This window comes from Strix aluco, chromosome 1 (genome assembly GCF_031877795.1).
Source record: "Strix aluco isolate bStrAlu1 chromosome 1, bStrAlu1.hap1, whole genome shotgun sequence".
In the NCBI taxonomy this organism is placed as follows: Eukaryota; Metazoa; Chordata; class Aves; order Strigiformes; family Strigidae; genus Strix; species Strix aluco.
This window is the reverse complement of record NC_133931.1, coordinates 156,331,891-156,352,424: the sequence shown is the minus strand read 5'-3', so window position 1 is coordinate 156,352,424 and position 20,534 is coordinate 156,331,891. Positions and strand designations below refer to the sequence as shown.

General features: G+C 46.3%; 1 protein-coding gene across 3 annotated transcripts in view; it reads right to left on the bottom strand.

Moving 5' to 3' along the window:
* The window catches only part of TRANK1 (tetratricopeptide repeat and ankyrin repeat containing 1), a 61,238-nt gene extending 50,417 nt beyond the window's left edge, over nt 1-10,821 (bottom strand). Inside the window, exon 1 of one of the 3 annotated variants that reach the window (XM_074841734.1) lies at nt 10,801-10,821. Coding sequence is in view for 1 of the 3 variants with exons in the window: in XM_074841752.1 (XP_074697853.1) it covers nt 4,489-4,636 (148 nt within the window). In the remaining 2 variants the exon portion in view is untranslated. Of the gene's footprint in view, nt 1-4,488; nt 9,601-10,217; nt 10,296-10,800 lie in introns of those variants that run through there. The other 2 variants (XM_074841724.1, XM_074841752.1) reach the window with 2 other exon arrangements.
* Between the last annotated feature and the right edge of the window lie 9,713 nt (nt 10,822-20,534).

The window sequence follows — 20,534 nt, the reverse complement described above, 5'->3', positions numbered from 1 at the left end:
ATTGCTAATCATTCTATAGTTATGTGCTTAATTTTCTTAACATTTCTACATCAGCTTTAGCAGCTGCTCCCAAGTTTGCAGATGCAAGAGATACACAGGCATGCAAATCTGACATCTCAGTTAACGATCCAAAAGAATCACTGTGCTGACTAGCATAGCATGTCTTGCTATTGCCTAACATCTTCCTGAAGCATAAACAATTTTAACTCAAAACCAGTGGATTAACTGAAGACCTATTACATAAAGTCTACTGAGCATGGCGAGCATTAAACAAAAATGTTGTCTATTACTCTGGTTAACTGGCACAGGTAAAGGTCACAACTGCATCTGAATATAACTAAAGAAAGATTTTGTAAGAGTGAGTGCTATGGGTTTACCCCAGTGGGCAGCTAAGCCCCTCACACACACCCCCAGTGGGATGGGGAAAGAGGAAAGGAAAAGTAAAAACAACAAAACTTGGGGGTCAAGATAAAAATTGTTTAATAAACAAAGGAGAAGTGGAAGGAGAAAGAAAAGAAGTGATACAAAGACAATCATCCATCACCCCCCACACGTAGACCAATGACTGCCACAGCCCAAAATGAGCCGTTTAGGACAGTCTCCCTCCCCTTGGGACCTACAACCAAGTTTGAGATACCCGTGGACTGAATTAAGGTGAAATGACACCAGCCAACCAGTTTAACAATTTATTAATACAAAGTACAGGGCAAGTGGTTAGATACAATAACTCAATGGCAACTATTCAACTGGATAACTTAACTGGACAAGCAAGTCCAGTGCTACATGTTTTTACTTGGATGTAGTTATAATTTGTTAAAGAGAAATAAAGGAGGGGGGGGGGGGAGGGAGGGAGGGAGGGAGGAAGGGAGAGGCAGAGGCAGAGGGAGATCTACCCATGGGTCCAGTGGCATCCCGTTGGTCCTCTTGATTCTCGGTGTCTTGGTGGTGGGGCTCCCCCCCTAGCTTCTGATGGTACCATTTTTATATAGCCTAAGTCCCAAAATCTCTGCCAGGCTCCAAGAAACTTCAGGCATATTCATGGTGGGCGTGGTGTCATGTGATGGTAGGCATGATCTAGTTTGATGCAGGCTTGGTGTGTCCCAGGTGGTCGCAGGGAGACTATTTCAGGGGTCGCATCATACAAGACCCTCCCCAAAGTCAACGACCTAGCACCCTACACCTGCACAGTTAGTTGTTGACAGGCATTAAACCCACACATTCTTGCCTAGTTCTAAACCACAGGATGTATCGTTCGGTCCTACCTCTGCCGGAAACCAATGTTTCGTTCTTGCTTGTGGTTTCCTCTGTACCAAGAAAAGTTTCAGACAAATGTCCACACATCTGTCCGCCACAACGCCCAGCCAGTTCCCAAGCTAGGGATGGCTAATCTCCCTAAGCCCCCTACTCTCCCTTTTTATTGCTGAGCGTGACTTTACATGGCATGGACTATCCCTTCGGTCAGTTCAGGTCATCTGCCCAGTGGTGTCCCTGTCCTGGTTTCAGCTGGGATAGAGTTAATTTTTCTTCTTAGTAGCTAGAGTAGTGCTATGTTTGCTCTTTTTCAGTTGGGAGTATAGCGGTTTTCTGATCCTCTGTATCCCCAACTCCAAAACCCCATGGATCGACCCTGAGTCTCCCCTGGTGCTCTCTGCCAGAGACTCCAGGTAGGGTCATTCTCCCCAGCTGCTGTGTAGAGCACATTTTTAACATCTTGTCCTGTCCAAACTGGCCCAAGGGCTACTGCATGAATTATTTTCTGTTTAATTTGTTCAAAGGCTTGTCATTGCTCAGGATCCCATATAAAATCATTCTTTTTCCGGGTCAATTGATAGAGAGGGCTTACAATCTGACTGTAATTTGGAATGTGCAGTCTCCAGAAGCCCACAACGCCTAAGGAAGCTTGTGTTTCCTTTCTGCTACTCAGTGGGTGTCCCGACCCAAATTGGAAGCCCAGAGTCGCAACCCTTCTGTGATCCCCTCGGGTTAAATTAAGGTGAAATGACACCAAACAACCAGTTAAAATGTTTTACTTGTGGTGGAAAACAATTTAAACTTGGAAAAGGATAATAAGCAATGTGGTCTCTTATAAATCTATAAGAAAGAAAAGAAAGGAAGGCAAAGAAAAAGAAAGGAGAGAAAGAAAGTCAAAGAAATACGGATCACCACCCCTGGATCCAGCGTTGTCTCAGGTCTGGTAATCCTGGGTGGTGGGTGCACACAGAGCAAAGTTTCTGTCACTTTTTAAGCTCATCTTACCATCTGATTAGCATACTAGACGAGGAGGGGCAGGTATTCCACGAACTCATTTCCATGAGAGATGAGGAAAAAGGTGGACCATGGGTTCCAACTGTGTCGGTGGTCATACTCACCCTACCCACCTTTGGTTTTTCTTGTTCCCAGAGATTTTTATTGACTTCATGCTCTTATCAAGTCATCCCAGAAATGCTCACCTCTTATCAGTTCTTGTTACCACTTCAATGGCGAAGGCCTGAAGTCATTAGCAAGGCAAGCATGGTGTCTGGCTTGCACAATAGAGCCACAAAGTATCGGGCTTAAACAATAAAGCCAGTGATTAGCGGTACTTGTGCTTGAGGGGAAACATTTGGTTTCACTCAGTCCAGTTTCCCTCCTCTGAGGCTTATCTAAGGAGTTTGTCAATGCAGCTGCAAGGGAGTGGGGGGTGCATTCTTCCATACACTCCTGCTTCCTTGGGTGACATTCCTTAGAGTAATCCAAAGGCCACAGCTTGTCCTTGAGGTTTTCTGTGTCAATCAATGTTTGAGGCATTACTTCCTTGAGTTCCTTACAGTGGGGACATAGCTGTTATTTCATTAATCACATTCATCAGAATCTGACGACGTCCATCTTGCCATTTGATTCCTAAAAACTGAATCTCCTGTGCAGGTCCCTTGACCTTTCCCTGCTTTATGGTAAAACTGGCTCTCAGAAGGATTTGGACTATTTTCTCCCCTTTCTCAAAAACTCTGTCTGCTGTATTACCCCATACATTAATGTCATCAATGTATTGCAGGTGTTCCGGGGCTTCACCCTGTTCCAACACAGTCTGGATCAGTCCATGGCAAATGGTGGGGCTGGGTTTCCGCCTCTGGGGCAGTTGATTCCAGGTGTATTGGACACCTCTCCAGGTGAAAGCTAAGCACAGCCAGCACTCTGATGCCAAAGGGATGAAGAATAACTCATTAGCAATATCAATCATGGCGTACTACTTTGACTCTAGTTCGTATGGAAGCTGTAGTGCATCCAGCACGGCAGCACTCAGCAGTGGCGTGAATTCATTCCGGGCACAATAGTCTACTGTCAATCTCCATTCTCCATTAGACTTTTGCACTGGCCATATGGGGCTGTTAAAGGGGGAGCGCGTCTTGCTGATCACTCCTTGGCTCTCCGGTCAATGAATCAGTTCATGGGTAAGAATTACAGGATCTTGGTTGGTGTAATATTGCTGTCGGTGCACTGTGGTAGTAACAATTGGCACCCATCGTTCTTCGACCCTCAGCAATCCCACAACAAGAAGGGTCCTCTGAGAGACCGGGCAACCCAGACAAGTGTTCAATTTTCTCTGTCTCCAAGGCAGCTATAACGAAAGCCCACGATACCCTTTTCAGTTCTTACAATACCCTCTCCAGAGGTAATCTATACCAAGAATGCATGGAGCTTTGGGCCAGTCACAATAGGGTGCTTTTGACACCCATTCACAGTAAGGCTCACCTCAGCCTCCAACACAGTCAGCTGTTGAGAACCCCCTGCCACTCCTGAAATACAAATGGGTTCTGCCCCTTTAAAATTTGATGGCATTAGGGTGCATTGAGCACCAGTGTCCACTAAAGCCTTATGGGGGTCAGATGTGCCAGCCCATCGAATCCACACAGTCCAATAAACTTGATTGCCTGTCCTCCACCTGGCTGGAGGCAGGGTCCCTCTAAAGTTGATCATAGTATCCGCTATTGATGAATGGGTCAGTGTGGTTTCAGAGAGGCTTTCAGTCTCATCTTGGTCACCCACTTCTTGTGAATACAAATCAGAAGTTTTTCTCATAGGATCAGGAGCAAAGTCAACCTTTCTGCTCTGTTTGGGCAACTGACTACTGGAAACCGGAGCAGCATTTCTCCTGGAAGAACCCCAGTTTATAGTTGTTCTTCCTTCCAACTCACGTACCTGCTCTTCTAGGATATAGATAGGTTTTCCATCCCGTTTTCTCATTTATTCTCCATGGTCACACAGGCGATACCATAGGTTCCCCTGTGGTGTGTACCAGATCTCTCAAGTAGGGAAACACTAGCTGAGATCCTAGTCCATGCAGGTGGGGACATATCCCAAGAATTCCAGCAATTCAAAGAGGATAGTTTTTCCAGAGCCTCAACGAGGAAGAGAGACTTTCTTCATATTGCTGGAGTCAGCAAGCCAATTCATCTACTGTTGGTCCCTCTTCATCTCTCCAGTCCATTAGTGCTAATGCATTGGCATATGATGATGGTGTGCTCTGTACAAACTTCCGCCACATGGGCCGGGTGCACTGGACTTCATCTGGATCTGTGGGTAGCTGTGCATTATCTGGGTCATAGTAAACCATCTCCCACACGGCTAGCTCCCTCAAGTATTGAATACCTCTCTCCATAGTGGTCCACTTACTTGGATGACATATAACATCTTCCTTGAAGGGATACCTCTCCCTCACACTTGGAGTCACCTCCAGAGACTGAGATTTTGTGTCTTCTTTCCAACTGCTTTGTCAATGCCCCCTTTCCTAGACAGGGATCCCAGCTGCCTGGCCTCCCTACCCTCTAATTCCACGCTACTGGCCCCACCATCCCAGCACCGGAGCAGCCAGGTAACGAGTTGCTCACCTGGATGGCGGCTGAAATCCTTTCACATGTCTCGCAACTCTCTCAGGGATAAGGATTCGGTGACTATCACTGGCTCTGCCTCCTCTTCCTGTTCTCGTGATGGGCCTGGTTCATCGTCACCCTGTACACTGCGAGGGGATTTTCTTGTGTATTTCTTCTTCTGTATGGGAGCAGCTGACACCGTCATGGGTTGGTCCTCTGGTTCAGCTGCAGCGCCTGTCCTTGGGGTCGTAGTGGCTGCAGTTTCTGTTGTGGACTTGGGAGTGGTTGCAATGTCTATTGTTTTATTACCAGATTCAGAGCCCTTCTCTTCGAGGGTAATGAATAGTGTTTAATAGCACTCGGTAAGCGTGGGCTATGCCCCAGCATGTTGCAGTGAGCTGTACCTCTCTGGAATTACCCAGGTGACAACATACTTTTTCCAAATATTTTACTAGTTCTTCAGGATTCTGCACTTGTTCGGGAGTGAAGTTCCAATACACCGGAGGTGCCCACTGTTCTAGGTACTTGCCCATGCTACTCCACAACCCCAACCACTCATAATTCTCCAACCTTGAGGTAGATCTCCAGGTGATACTCTTAAATAGTTACTTAACCCTGAACAAAGCCTGAACCACATGAAGGAACACACTGGCCTCTAGCAGGAGGATGACCATGTTAATGTCAACATTCCAAGGATATTTGAAATTCTCAAACCTAACTGTAAATAGCCCCAGGACTGATGACTGCATCATGTCATAGATCAGCATTACATAGTACAGCAAAAACAAAAACTTAACCTAACTCTCATGGGTGGTGAGCAGCAGCATGGGGACTACATACAGTAAAGGAGGTGATAAAATCTTAAGGAGCCAAGCAATAGACATTATGACCCTATCTGTCATTATCTCAATCCTCAGGCCCCACGTTGGGCACCAAAATGACTGCTGTGGTTTGAACTCAGCCAGTAGCCAATCACCATGCAAGCCAGTCACTTACTTTTTCCCCCCCTCCCCGGTGAAATAGGGGAGGGACAAAAAAAGGAGAATTCGTAGGTTGAATAAAAACCAGTTTAGTAATAGTAACAAAACAACAGTAACAATAGCAAGTCCAAAAGGGTAATACACAATGTGGTTGCCCATCACGCAGCGACCAGTACGCAGTCCGCCCCCAGAAGAGATCCCAACAGCACAAAAGATCCCGCCACACCAGAAGCCGAAATGAGCAAGTACCCGCCTCCTTTATATATTGAGCATGACGTCACATGATATGGAATACTCCACCTTTTTCCTTGTCTCTCATGGAAATGAGTTCATGGAATACCTGCCTCTCTTTGTCTAGCATGCAAATCAGCTGATAAGATGAGCTTAAAAGGCAACAAAGAACTCTGCTGTGTGTGCACCCACCACCGAAGAACTGAAGACTGAGGACCAACGGGATGATGCTGGATCCATGGTGGTGACTATTCTTGAGACTCTATTCCAGATGCTTGCTTGACTTCTGTCTTTTCCTTCCATTCTGTCCTATCGCTACCACTCTTCACTTTTAATAATAAAAACTGTTATGGGTGTACAGCATTTGACCTTGTTTGTGTCTTAATCTCGCTCTTGGGATCATATCAAAACCTGCCCCGACACTGGATTGGGACACACCCTGACCTGCTATATCAGAGGGACCCCTCCAGCCACATGCCCACCACTGGCACTATCCATCCACGCAGTCCTGCAGTCACCGAGCAAAAGGACACTTCATATAGGTCTTTCAAATGACACCTTCAGCACATCCTGGTACAGACGTATGTGAATATCAGGGCAGGCCCAAGTGGTGTGGTGTAACCCCAGGCAGCAACTAAGCACCATGCAGCCGCTCACTCACTCCTCCCTGCTCCCAGTGGGATGTGGAGGAGAATTGATAAAAAGTAAAACAGTAAAAAGTAAAACAAACAACCCTAAACACCACTTACAGAGTTTTGCTTCTCCAGACACCTTTCCCTCCTAAGTGTTCGGCCAGAACTAGCACTAGGGGAGCTCAGCCTACCTTTTCATAGCTCCACCAATGCAGCGCCACACTGAATCTGCACATCTTGCCAGCGCAAAGCACATCTCACTCTTGAGACAGGATTCATACCTGCATTGTGTCTAGCATGCAAGTACTATGTCTGTATTTTGAAAGTCAGCTGTGAGACTTCTCCGTCCTGGCTGTGCTTTCAAGAGATATTAAATGACTATTGGTGCACCAAGCAAGATGGAACATCCCAGGCTGCTCTTCATTTCATACCAACCTTTCCCCTGGAAACATGCTGTGTAGTAAACTGATGATTGTAAGGCACAGACATTGTCAGAAACAAGACATACATCCTTATCAACATTTGGCAAATGCACCCCAGGATACGATTAGCACTGACATCTCAGTGGCCTGTTAATACCTCAGATGCTATGTACAAACCAGATAAGGAAGAGATGTGTGCAAGGTCTGGATGAAACAAGGGGAGCAAGTGGAATACAAGCTCTAGCCGAGGACTCTTCTCTGGGCAGGGCTGGTCTAAATGACCTCCCAAGGTTCTCCTTCTCCAGATTACCACTGTACATTGGTTTCTATTTATGCAAACTGTTATAAAGCAGTTATCACTAAGCCCATCTGCCTGACATCTCCAACTAGCCACATACAAAACTCATGTAGCTGACACTGCTTAGCAGCTCAGTTCCTCTTCAGATGCATGACCAGCAAACAGGACCACAGAAACAGGACCCAAACTCAGCCAGAAGAACTGGGACAGCCCTGCTGACTCGCAGTCATCCAGGATGCTACTAATATGTTACAAATAAATCCTCTACAGTAGGGATTTGTGGTTGACTTACAAACAGGAAAGTTACTAGGCCAGGAAGCAACACGGCAAGGAAATGGAAATCAAAAGGACATCACCAAGAAGAAGATAACGCTTTCCACAAAACCAGATGGTTACACACACCCTAGGACATCAGTTCTGTACCCGCATTATACCATGAGCAGTCCCTGTGAAACCAGAGTTTTACATCCATGAACAAGGCAACAGAAACCTGACAGACTGGCTCCTACAGACCACTTGGGATGTCCTGAGCCTGTCCATAAGGTATCTTCACATCTTGTGGTTTAACCTGGCAGGCAGCTCATACCACACAGCCCTTTGCTCTCTGATGTCCAGCCCATTCCTGAGCAGCAGCCCCCCATCAGGCTTCCACCTAGTTTACATGCTGAGCATGACGCCACATGGTATGGAATATCCCTGTGGTCACTTGGCATCACCAGTCCTGGCTGTGTCCCCTCCCAGCTTCTTGTGCCCCTCCAGCCTCCTCGCTGGTGGGGAGGGGTGAGAAGCTGAAAAGCCCTTGACTGAGCATAAACACTGCTTAGCAACAACTAAGACATCAGTGTGTTATCAACATTATTCTCATCTTAAATCCAAAACACAGCCCTGTACCAGCTACTAGAAAGAAAATTAACTCTATCCCAGCCAAAACCAAGACATCATGTCATTGAAATTACATACCATCTTAGGAAGTGCCCTAGAAAAATGACAAGAAAAAATAACACTACTGAAAAACAAACAAAAAAAAAAATCACAGGTCTCTCAGTTTATAGGCAAGATGTCAGCGCATTGCTGATTAATTTGTTGACAAAGGTTTTAAGATGGCATCTCGGAACATCCTTCCTCCTTTCCTCGCAAGCTGAACTTAACGCCGAGCACATGTGGACTAGCTTTTGCTGAGGACTGCTTCACAGCTTGCACTGGTCACAGTTTGGCCTTATTCCTCAGAACATCTTGTTTTGCTAAGTGAAACAAAACAGGGGTTTTTTTGCTTTCAGTTTCAAATAATTCTCCCCTCTTTGTAACCTACTGGTAACAAGTTATACCTAAGAGAACATATGGTTAAGGCAAGTTGTGGAGTTGCATTTTCAAGAAAAACTGTGTATACATACATATGATTTCCTGTAAACTAAGACGGAACTTGCATCTCCCGTTTTATATACAGAAAAACTGATGGAAAAACAACTTCAATATTCTAGCTACACACTGTCACTACTGTTTTACAAAACAAAAAAACCCCTGCAAAACCCCACGAAACAGTGAAAAAGTTAACCCTGCTTCCTACTCTCTGAAACAACAACAATCTTGAAACCCCTGGTCTAGCTCAGCCATACAAGACCTAGCTCAGTCCAAGAGGGAGGTGTTTACACTGCTGCAGTTGTTTGCTCAGCCTAGCAATGTTCCTGTCATCAAACAGAGCTGACCGGATAAGAAAGCAATGGCAACAAACAGCCTCAATATTTCCTTTGTATAGATTAGCTCAAGATGGTATCGCATCTGGAATGAAAGAAAAACAAAACCAAAACAAACAAACCAAAAAACCAAACAACAAGATTCCCCTGACAGCACGGTTTTCAAGATTGTGCAGTTCACAGCCGATGCTCGGCAAGTTTAATTGCATGTTCGGAAAACACTAGTAGGAAACGCTCCCTCCTGCATGTTTTCCTAGGAAAGCAAAGCCTCTTCCCATTTGCAATAAACCTACGCTACCAACCTGAGCTTCATTTTCTGTAAACTGGGCAAAAGATACAAAGCCTGATGAGAAATCTTTTCGCTTTTTTTTTTTTTTCTTCTGAAGCTCACACGGTGCCCAAACTCTTTTCCCAAGGAAAAAGCCTGTTTTGTTAAGTGACCACTCCGCGACCTTGTACAAGAGTTTTGCTTTCCAGGGAAAGGATCCAAAACCACTGAAGACAATGCTTAGCTCAGGGCTGCGCCGAAGGCGCGCACCCCACCTCCCCCAGCTCCTCCGCGCGAGCCGTACCAGGCCCCCCCACACCCCCCAGGTGCCTGGCCGGGCAGGAATGCACTCCCCCCCTTTCCCTCCTGACATCACACCCCCCACCCCCCCCCGGTGCCTGGCAGGCTGCCCGCCCAGCCCAGCCCCCGCGGCTGCCCGCCACCCCGCGCCCCTCACCGGGGCAGCACCCCCCCACACCCGGCGGGAACCTCCCGCTCCATCTAGCCCACGGGGAGCTCACGGCGGCTCCGACCGGGCGGGCAGCGCTCCCCCCCCCCCCCCCCCGCAAAGGGACAATGGCTCCCGATCGGGGGGGGGGGGGGCCCAGGGAGCCGCGCGCTGCGCGCAGATCGGCGCAAGGCACGGGCGCGCCGAGCGGGCAGCGCGCGCTGCGGCGGGAAAGACCCCCCCGACCGCTGCTCCGCCAGGCGCACCCCCAAATCCGGCGGCGGAAGGGGGGGGGGGTGGAGGGGGGGGGGCGGCCGATGTCTCCGCTCCCCCGCGTACAAACCCCCCCGGGGTTGGGGGGGACCGAAGATGGCCGCTGCGCGCGCGCACACGCACCCACCTGCCTGCCCGCCGCCGCGCGCAGGGACCCCCGGAGCGCGCCGGCCGCCGCCCCTCACCGCGGGCACCCCGCGCCCCGCCCCCGACCCGCCCCCGCCGCCCACGTCACCTGGGGACGAAACGGAGCCCGTCCCGCCCCCGCGGGGGGTCCCCCCCCGTCCCCGTCCCCTTCCCGTCCCGTGTGTGTCTCCCCCCTCGCCGGGTTCCCGTATCGGGGGGGGGGGGCGGTTGGGTGGTAGCAGGGCACCATCTCCTCCCAGAGCACCCAGAAACCTGCGAGCCGGCAGCAGGGGGGTAAATGCCTATTTTGTTTGGTTTTTGAAATGACGTAGCAGCGTCTTCAGCAGACGTGGAAATGAGCGCGCGTCCCGCCTCAGACACCGCCGGTCCCGAGGCGCCTCGCCGCCACCGGTGATTTCCCCACGGTTCCCCGCGCTGTCGGGAAACCCAGGGAGCGGCGACGGCCTCTCCTGTTGGAACCCAACTGGTTCCCAAGGCATCGTTTCCCACTGCCTTTTCACACTGGGAATAGCGGATCAATAAGCCAAAGATTAATACTTTACAAGAGATCGCTCAATAACCACCTTTCTCGCCGGGTCTTTCTCCGTCACCGCCATTCCCATCTGACAATCTTTCTCGGCGCTGGGTCTGGCTGCGGTGGAGTTGGTCTCCCCGGAGCAGCCCCCGCGGCGCTGGGATTTGTGGCGGTAGCTGGAGAGGTGCTGCTCACACCCCAGCGTTCCCTCCCCACCACCAACATCCCCCCTCACCAGCACGCTGGGGTGGGCAACATCTCGGGAGGGGACACAGCCGGGACAGCTGACCCAACCTGACCAAAGGGACATTCCACACCATATGACATCTGCTCAGCAATAAAAAATAAGAGAAAGGGCAGGGGGACATTTTTTATTACGACGTTTGTCTTCCAGAGCAACAGCTATGCTACTAAAGCCCTACTGCCTGGGAAGCGGCTAAACATCGCCTGCTGATGGGAAATACAGAACAAATCTTTTGTTTTCCTTTGCTTCCACATGAGGCCTTTGCTTTTGATTTCCTAAACTGCCTTTATCTTGACCCACAAGGGGTTTTTTCCATCTTATTTTCTCCCCTCCCTGTCTTGCTGGCGAGGGGAGTGATAGAGTGGCTTGGTGGGCACCTGGCATCCAGCCAAGGTCAACCCACCCCATTCTGATACAAAAATGAATTTCTGCTAACCATCCATCTTCTGCACTGAGTTTTCACATAAATTATCCTGCTGCCCATTTAGGGACTGGAGAAACAAAGTAATGCTAACCTTTAGCATGGGTGTGTTTATCACTTCGCTCCAAGTGGCATGCATCAAAATAATGAGGCAAAGCCACTCTAAAAAAAAAAAAAAAAAAAAAAAAAAAAAGGCATCCAAAAGTACAACCACTGTTGTTGTTTTGGAGCTGCATGGATACAAGGTAGGAAAACTGCATGCTCACCAGTGTAATCTTGTTTGCTAAGTGACTTAAAGAAATCGAAGTCCATGGGTGGGATTCTGCAGTTCTTATTCAGGCAGAATTGCTTGTGTGAATCAACAGAATATAAATGTTGAGAGGAATGAGTGCAGACTAATGTATTTGGCATTTCATGTAACCTCTGAACTCCCTATTATTGTTATTTAGGGGTGTTTCACTTCAGCGCAGAGAAACCAAGGACCAACCCACCTCAGTCTCGGTGCAGAAAGTGGAAAACACAGCTTTTTGGCTTGGAAGGGACTCTGACCTAAACACTGGCACAGCGTTCAGTCTTTGCTACATCTGTTTGCAAGCCACGGGTGTGTTTGTCAAATCAGTCTTGAGACAGAAAACAAAACTCTTTTTTTATTTACAGCTGTAAAAATGAAACTTGGCAACTTGCAAGCCTTCCACGGGTGTGCAGTGGGGCGTTTCCTTCTCATGCAGAGCGAAATACTTCCAAAAGCTGCCACGCACACACATTGCCAGTGAATTACTGAGTCTGCAAATTATTGCATTTCCCGATTCTAAACGAGTGGAGAAGGAACAGAAACTGGAAAGGGCGGACCCACTTAGGGAGGCAGTGCCGCATGTCTGCGAGCACAGGCACTCAGAGAAGGAAGCAGGCGTACTGGCTGATACCGGCTGCTTCGGCCCAGAAGAAGAAGGAGCACTGGGAGAAGGTGCTCATAAAGTCCAGCAAGGCAGCATAAAATGATGTATAAAGCCCTTTCTGCCTAGCTCCTACACCCCTTCTGTTGCAACTGTAGAGGCAATGGTGTTGGGTACATTTCAAAGGGAAAATATTTCTTTGGGGTGGGAGTGTGAGTACAGATCCCTCCACTTCCTTGTCACTCCATTCAAGAACCTGTGCGTCAGAGCTCGTGATGGAGGTGCACCCACTGCACGGAAGGGATGGGCCTTGGCACAAGTCTGATGCTAGAAATCATGCTTTTTACCTCTGCTTCTTTTTTAATGATGGGAAAACCTCAGCTTGAGGGGAAGAACACCCTTTGTAACACATCCAGGAAAGAGAGTTGCAGCACGTGTCACAAGCCCTCAGCCATGCTGAGCTTGAGGGATCTACTGGGCCAACAGCTCTTGCTTTCCTGAGCAGCCAGCATCTCCTGGGAGTAGAGCACCGAGCCTGGGTCAGATGTTACTACATCTTACTACAGACCTGCATCTGGTGGGATGCAGACTCAGCTCCCAGCTGAAGGCATTGCAACTATTGTAGTGGCAACATACATCTGACACTGACAACCTGAATGGGTAAACGAACATTGTTCTCTCTCCCTCGAAGACCCAAGCAAACTATACTATACATCAGGGCCCTGGGGACACCAACCAGCCTTAAGGACCCTGACTAACCTCACCTGGGTCACCCCCCAGCCCATGGGCCTGGCAATCACGGTGCTGTGTCTGACCATGGTTCCCATCACCGGGCCTGATCCTGACACCCACCTTCAGGCTGACATCCCAGTCTGGCCTCAGCCTGTCCCCATCCCCATCCCCACAGAGCTGCCCAATGCCCTGGGCTGGGGGCTTCACCCAGCTGCCCTCCAGCCCGGCCAGCTCCCTCACTGGGGGCAGTGGGAGGGACCCTGGTTTGGGGAGCCCCTGCCTGACCAGTGCCCTGGGGATCCCCATGTCTCCCCAACCCTTGGAAGCAGCCAGCTGTTGCTGCTCCCTGACACCATACATGGAAAAATATATTTTTCCTGGTATAACTGCTCCACATGAGAGACTTAGTCAGCAAAAATACACTGACCATAAATGATGTCTCCAGCTATTACAGTGATATGGACAAAAGTTTGTGGTGTAGGTGTGATTTCGTGGAGGTACCCAAGCTACAGCTTCCATCAGGGTGATTATTTCAGGATGTTTGCTTGACTTTGAAAGCATATCTCCAAACTGACATAGTAATACTGGTGATGAACTTCTGTTCGCCCTAGTTTATTTCTGAGGTCAAGAAACTTGTCCCAGAGCAATCAGCTACTTCCGAATAATAGCTTTAAAAGAACTACTAATGGAATCTTAAGTACATAATAAGTAAAGGATAATGCAACACACCTAATGGTGAAGATCTGCCTATTTTATTATTTGTCTTCTAGTTTCCCTAATGCTGAAAAATTCCTTCACATCTCTCCTGTCTAATGTATCTTGCCTATTATCCTTTACTGTTACTCCTTTTCCATAAAGCCTGACTGCTTAACCTTGCAGTGTCAGCATCATATAGGCTAGTATACTTGTAAAACATCTGAATGTCTATTAAGGCATTGTATAGCCCTCCAAGAAGAGGTCTGTATCATTGTACAAGCAGTGGTCAGTGATCCACACACAATTATTGGTGCTCTTTGCAAAACAAGGGGTTTTGTACCTTCTGTAATTGCCACCAGCATAGTCCACAGCCATTTTCCGGTGTTATTCTTTATACACTTAAAACAGTTGTGGCACAGTATGTCCTGAGCTGGGACTGGAGTCCTGTGACAGCAAGCACTCTGTATCTTGTTAGTAAAGCAATATAATCTTTTATACCACAAGGCCTGTTGTGCATGGAAGGACTCCTTTAGGGATGTCTCTTAGCTAGACTTTAACCCAACTATTGATAGCAACATTGAAGCTGCAGAAGCGTAAAACTCATTCAAGTATCGCACAAATAGTTATCTTCCTTTACTATCTCCTTTTACTGCTGCTAAACAATTTGGAATAACCCAGAGAGTTCAGGACTGTTTACATGAAGTGTAGTCACTCCTGTGGGAGCAGTTCAAATAGTCTTAGAAGGGGCAGAAACTGAGCCAAGCCAGTGATGAAGAATGGGTAGGGACAGCAATAGGTGTGACCAGGGTAAAGATAAGTGCTCCTTCTGCACCTGTCATCTCAACCTATTTGCTCTGGAGGCAAAACAGCTGAGCAAGGGGGATGGGGGCAAAGGAGGAAAGAGAGAATGGTGGAGAACAGAGAAGAAGATGAAGGTTTTGGGAAAAGCACTCTCTGAGGCTCACTGATACAGGCTGGGACCGGTGAGTCTCCCCAACAGCAGTGCCTGAAGGAATCTGGAGAAAGGGCAACCAACAGCTGGCAGCAAGAGAACAAACCAAACCACGGGGCTTGTCGTCAGAGATGAGTCCTCCTGGGAGAAACCTGTAATCATAATAAAACCCAGATACATACTTTTGTACTCTTTCATTTTGAAATAAATCCATAAATTTGCCCCAGTTCTGGTTCAGGTAATGTTGAGCCAATAACTTCAGGTCCATGTCCCTGTGCTTCCATACCAGTATGTTCTAATGGGGCACTATGGATGGTGTGATATGGGAATGCCAAAGCCCCAAGATAACTATGACTGCATGAAGCCAATAATGAAAATAATAGTAGCAATAGGCCATTCACAGCTTTGGAGCATGAAGGTGAAGCCTTAATCAGCAAAGAACACGATCATACACACCAAGGACTGGATGGGATTTTAGCAAGAGAGAGTGTCATTACTTCATGAGAAACAGAGGTGACAGGCTTGGTGACAGAGAGAAAGAGGGATGCTCCTAGGAAGAGGTGCCCAAAGGCCAGGAGATGTTTGTGCTTCAGGAAACCAGTCAAGAATCTGTGTAGGCTAACCAGGACAACTAAGTCAAATATGTTCCCATCCAGGTCTCAGCACCGGTACGCTCCTAGCTGCACACCAGCAGAGATTGGCAGGGTTTTCTGTGTTTGTTTTTGTAACGAGTCCATGCCAAGTTTTAAGCACGAGATATTTGTTTTTACTGCCAACAGTGGGCAGCACCATCACGGGTGCAGAGGAGCAAACAGCTTTTCCAAATTCCTTTTCTCCCCTTATTTGATTCAACCTCTCAAAACCAGCCCATGACAGTGACTACTAAAAAGGACACCTTCTGCCATCCATCCTTCCAACTGAGCCAATGTGATCCCCTCCATCCCAGAGGTACAGTGTGGCTGGCATGGCCATCCTCTACAAAACTGAGCATCCAGCCACTGCACCCCTCTGCCTGTTCCATCCATGCAGGACGTTTCCTCCAGCTGCAGGACTGCTTTTTTGGTCTGTATCTAGACCTTTGCCTGGTTCTGGAGTTGCTAGCAGGATTTTGCTTCCTGAATTACTTATTCCATACCAAGCACTATACCCAACCCTGTCACTCACATACATCCCCTCCACTAAATGTCTGCTATGTTAAGTTAAAAAAGGAAGCAGTGAAAAACAGGTTGCTTTTGTGTCCATTCCATGCTGTACCCTGCAAAAAGGCACATCTTGTTTGCACATTTACTGTCATACTACTAGAAGAAGACATTATAGCTGTGATATACTCTGATTACTTTCAAAATTGGTGGGGATCTCTTTAACTTAATGTCTGAATACTAGTTATTCAAATATCTCAGCCAGATTTCCACAAGCACTTTTAGCTCTCACAGGTTTACACACCTATTTAATTATAGCACAAGAAGGAAACAATTTCTGAATTACATGCTGCAGATAGTATTATCTAAAAGCCCCAGAATTCTCTGCAGAATGTCAGGCAAGTTTTACGCAATTCTGCGGGTCACTCTGCTCTTCTGGTTACGTGGCTGCTCTGAACAACAGCCATGTATTGCAGCACAAGGTCTCCCTCTGATTGGGCATGTAGCTATCTGCTTTGGGCTTTTTAGTCACTGGGAGCAAGGTCTCTCCACAGAAGTGAAACTCCGAAGTGAAAATTCAGCAGAGCTTCATCAGCCCATTTGCCCTCCACTAACATAAAAGCCTTTTTACCTCTTACGATTTCCCCTTCCTTCCTCTCTTCTCCCCTCCCAATTACAGCACAGTCCGAGGGTAAACCACATGCAAATGCCAAGTCATTTTTATTCAATTACTGATGACAGTGTGGTTGCTGCAGTGCTGCAAGGCTCAGTGCATCCAAAACCCTGCACGTGTTCTCAGCTGACTGAGGCCCATGGCGCTTTTGCTACTCTTGACGTCCATTGAAGAGAAACTAAATATCCTGAGAACAGTACTGGTAAAAATTCCCAGACCCTGCCCAGTAACTGAATAGTTACATATTTACTAAAATGTGATATCTAAATTTTAGAGCATGCAGGTTACTGACTGGAGGTGAGAGAGGATGATTTATCCCCTGTTGCACTTTTTTCTGGAAACTAAGCATTTTGATTTTTTTTTTTTTAATTTATTTTACCTTAGAAAGTTCTGGAATATAGAGGTCATAAGAGGGCTCTTGGCCCAAGACTCAGGTGTCGCTCAAGAGCTAGTTCATCTATTAAAGGAAAGGCTGAGGTATTGAAACTTCAGCACATGTATCTTGCCCATTCTTGTAAGGTATTTAAGTTAAAGAGCAAAATCAAAATGGGACTTTTTCATTCTCTAGTAATCACAATAAAAATTAGGTTAAAACACCCCCCATACTTACTGCCAAAGAAAATATTAGAAAACAATTATTTTAGCCTGCAGTCCAATCATGCAATAATCACAGAACCACAGAAGAGCCCAGGTTCAAAGGGGCTTCCAAAAATCATCTGGTCCAACCTGTTGTGGGAAAGGGAGCCTAGGTGAGATTATCTAGCACCTTGTCCAGTTGCAGCTTGGAAACCTCTAGCGATGGGGGCTCTACCGTATCCCTGGGGAGATTTTTCCACCGATTGATTGTTCTCACAGTGTCATGTCCCGTTCCCGAGCAAGTGCAAGTGGGGAGACAGTAATTCCCTCCTCCCTTAGAAAGGCACACTTCACTGACCAATAATAGTCAGGAGAGACAGACGGAGGAAAATCAGAACCAAATTTGAATAATCTCTTTCTTTATCCAATGTCATTTATCAACTTAATAATACTCAATAGATATCAGTCATACATAATGATATAGAAATTAAGAAGGCAAAGAAGAGGGGAAAAAGAGAGAGAGCAGAGGCTAAAGAAAGATCATGCGACCTGTCCAATGGTCAGGGCGGTAAGCAGCATGGGGTCTCCGTCCGGCTGAAGGGAATTCTGAAGAATGATTTTTGCCCCCCTGCCTTATATCCTACATTAATGCTTAGTAGCGCATGTAGCCTTATGATAAGTTTCTTCAGCTCATCTACTTGCAGTGTCAAGATGTGTGTAAATTATAGATGGGGGGTTGGTTGACATAATATAGCATAACAACAGGGGAAAGGAAAACTCTGGTGGTTCATCAAACACCTTTAGTACCGCAACTTTTAGGGAACTATTGAGTCTAGCTTTTGATCACAAATTGTTATGGTATAGCTTAATATAGATGATAGTTCCCGACTTGTTAATAGTACAAGGCTAGTTCTGCGGTTTCTCAGGCTCTTGACATGAGTCTAGGCCATAGCTTGTGGTGACAGATAAGCAGCGAAGGGAGTGTCAGAGGCATTTGCTGCACACCCAGGGCAGCTGTTAACAGGCTACCCAGTCTCCACTCAGTCCCCGCTCTCCATCATTGCACAGTGATTGCATCCCCTTCTTCAACAGATTGTTTACAACTGAGCGGAGTCTCACACACTGTAAAAATTTTCTTTCTTATATCTTAAGATAAGGACACCTGTATATAATTTAAAATACATTTATTCTTCAATTTATTTCCATTAACATATAATACTTTTATATAATTAATGTAGTACTTTTAAGTTCATCTTAAGCTTCCCCTAACTGAGACTATGCCAGAAGAACTGATCTTTCAGAGTATGCTAAATCCCAGAGGAAGAAAAACAGTGACAGAATACATACAATGTTATGCAGTAGTATTACACTATCAAACATAAGTTACCATCCAGAGCTCACAAAATGTTTTATAAAGATAAGTCTTATATTCTGCAGAATACACAGTCACACAGAAAATAAGTTACAAAAATGAAGGAAAAAACTGGGACTTCTGTTTCATACATCTTGACTGGCCCAGAAGATTTTTTTGTTTCAAAGGAAAAGATAAGTAGAATATCAGAAAAACGAGCATCATTGTGAACAGCAGCTTGGAAAAATATAAACACTGTGGAACGATGCAGTTACTGTAATGGGGAAAAAAAAAGTTGGCATAAATTTGGTCTCATAAATTCCATCTTTATACCATTTTAGGAACATGAAAAATGCTGCCTCCGTACCAATATGTGATTAATTTACATAAGCGTTCTGCTTGTGACACGTTTTAATGTCAGATGAAAAGAAGAGATAACAAGTAATGTTCTGGTATGTTTGCAAAGGACAGTTACAGAGTGCCTTGCCTACAGCAGTGTCGTCCCTAAGAATCAGGACTTAGTCTGCAGCCAAGTAAATACCATTTTTGCCATTACAAGTGAAAGGCTGAAGGATTTGCGCTGGCTTGACAGGACAGGGTCTCAGCCCTTGCCTGGGTTATGTTGGCCTAAGCTGATTTTGCCTTATTTTAGCAGTGATAGCAATTATCTAGTGGTCAGGTTGGGTTTAGGTTAACTTTAGTTTATCATGACAACATGTAGTTATTTTTTGTTGACTGTGTTATCTGTCATCCTAGAACAAAATGGGAGGTACAAGAATCAAAAATGGGATTGTACCAGAGGTCCCAGGCTATGAACACAAACCACAGTGGTCATTCATTACAGGAGGATAATCTTGTTAAACCAGTTCAGTTATAAAAGAAGGAACAGACAACTGAACAATTGAGAACCAATGAAGAGCAAGTTCACATACACAGATTCCATTAAGAGAATATGAAGAGTAAAAGCAGGCAATCCCCAAGACCAAGGAGGAAAGGACCTCCACCCCAGCATCACCCTCCTGCCAAGGAAGAACCTGGGATGCTGGTCTGTTGGTGACACCCTCTGCAGCCTCTCTGCCTGAGGCGCTCTGGAAGAGGGAGTATGACACCAGAGAAAGAGGGTAGGTACTCAGAATATTTTTCTGTGTAACAATTTTAAGTGTACTAGTGAGACTTCCCTGTACTCATTTGGACTACAAATGATAGTAATATTGCAACTGGGCTAACATTAATGCTTTGTTGGATGTTGGTTAGAATGTCAAATTTGACTAATGACAAATGCTTAACTCCACATATGTGTTGTGTCCCATTTTACCTGTAAGACTTGGAGTGTAACAAGTGTTCAGCTTGTACAGCAGAGTAAATGATTCTTTTTCTAGGAGATGCAACTATGAATATTTTAAGGTCCGTATAAATAAATGCCCATATTCTAGGTAGAGAAGTGGTATTATGGTTAACATACTGACAAAAAGAATGAACTCTGATTCCAAATTCTATCAGGAATGTCCTACAGGGCCTTGCACAAATCATCCTGCTCATCTGGGCGCTCCAGAGTCCTATAGAGTGCACTTAATAATAATTCCTTATCTGACAGGACTGCACACACAGGGTATGATGAGGGGGTATAAATACATAGCATATGGACTTCAAAGCTATTTTCTCATCATGAGCTTCCAGAACTTGCTTTCCTTAAAAACTCATAAAAATGTACTGTAAACTAGGGTGAACAATCTTAATTGGGGCAATATTTTCTAGCAAAAACTCCTCTTGCAATATGTAAATGCCTGAGGCTATGTATAAGGGCATGTGACGTGAAATCTTGAGCAGCTCTTCTACTCATAGAAGCACATTTTCACCTAGCCCTGGATCATGAGATACAGACTCAGAATATAATTACTACAGCTTAACAAGTGATCCTGTGTCGGGTGAGCAACAGTAACTGACTGGAATCATATACGGGATAATTTGGTTTCACTGGAATGTGAGTCTGATGCTTTTTTTCTGGCTTGGATGGGGGTTTTTGTGTGTGGGTTTTTTTAGGTAGACGCTGCATTAACTTGGAGCAGCTCCTTCTCTGTAAATAGGTTTCGTAATATATCAGTACCA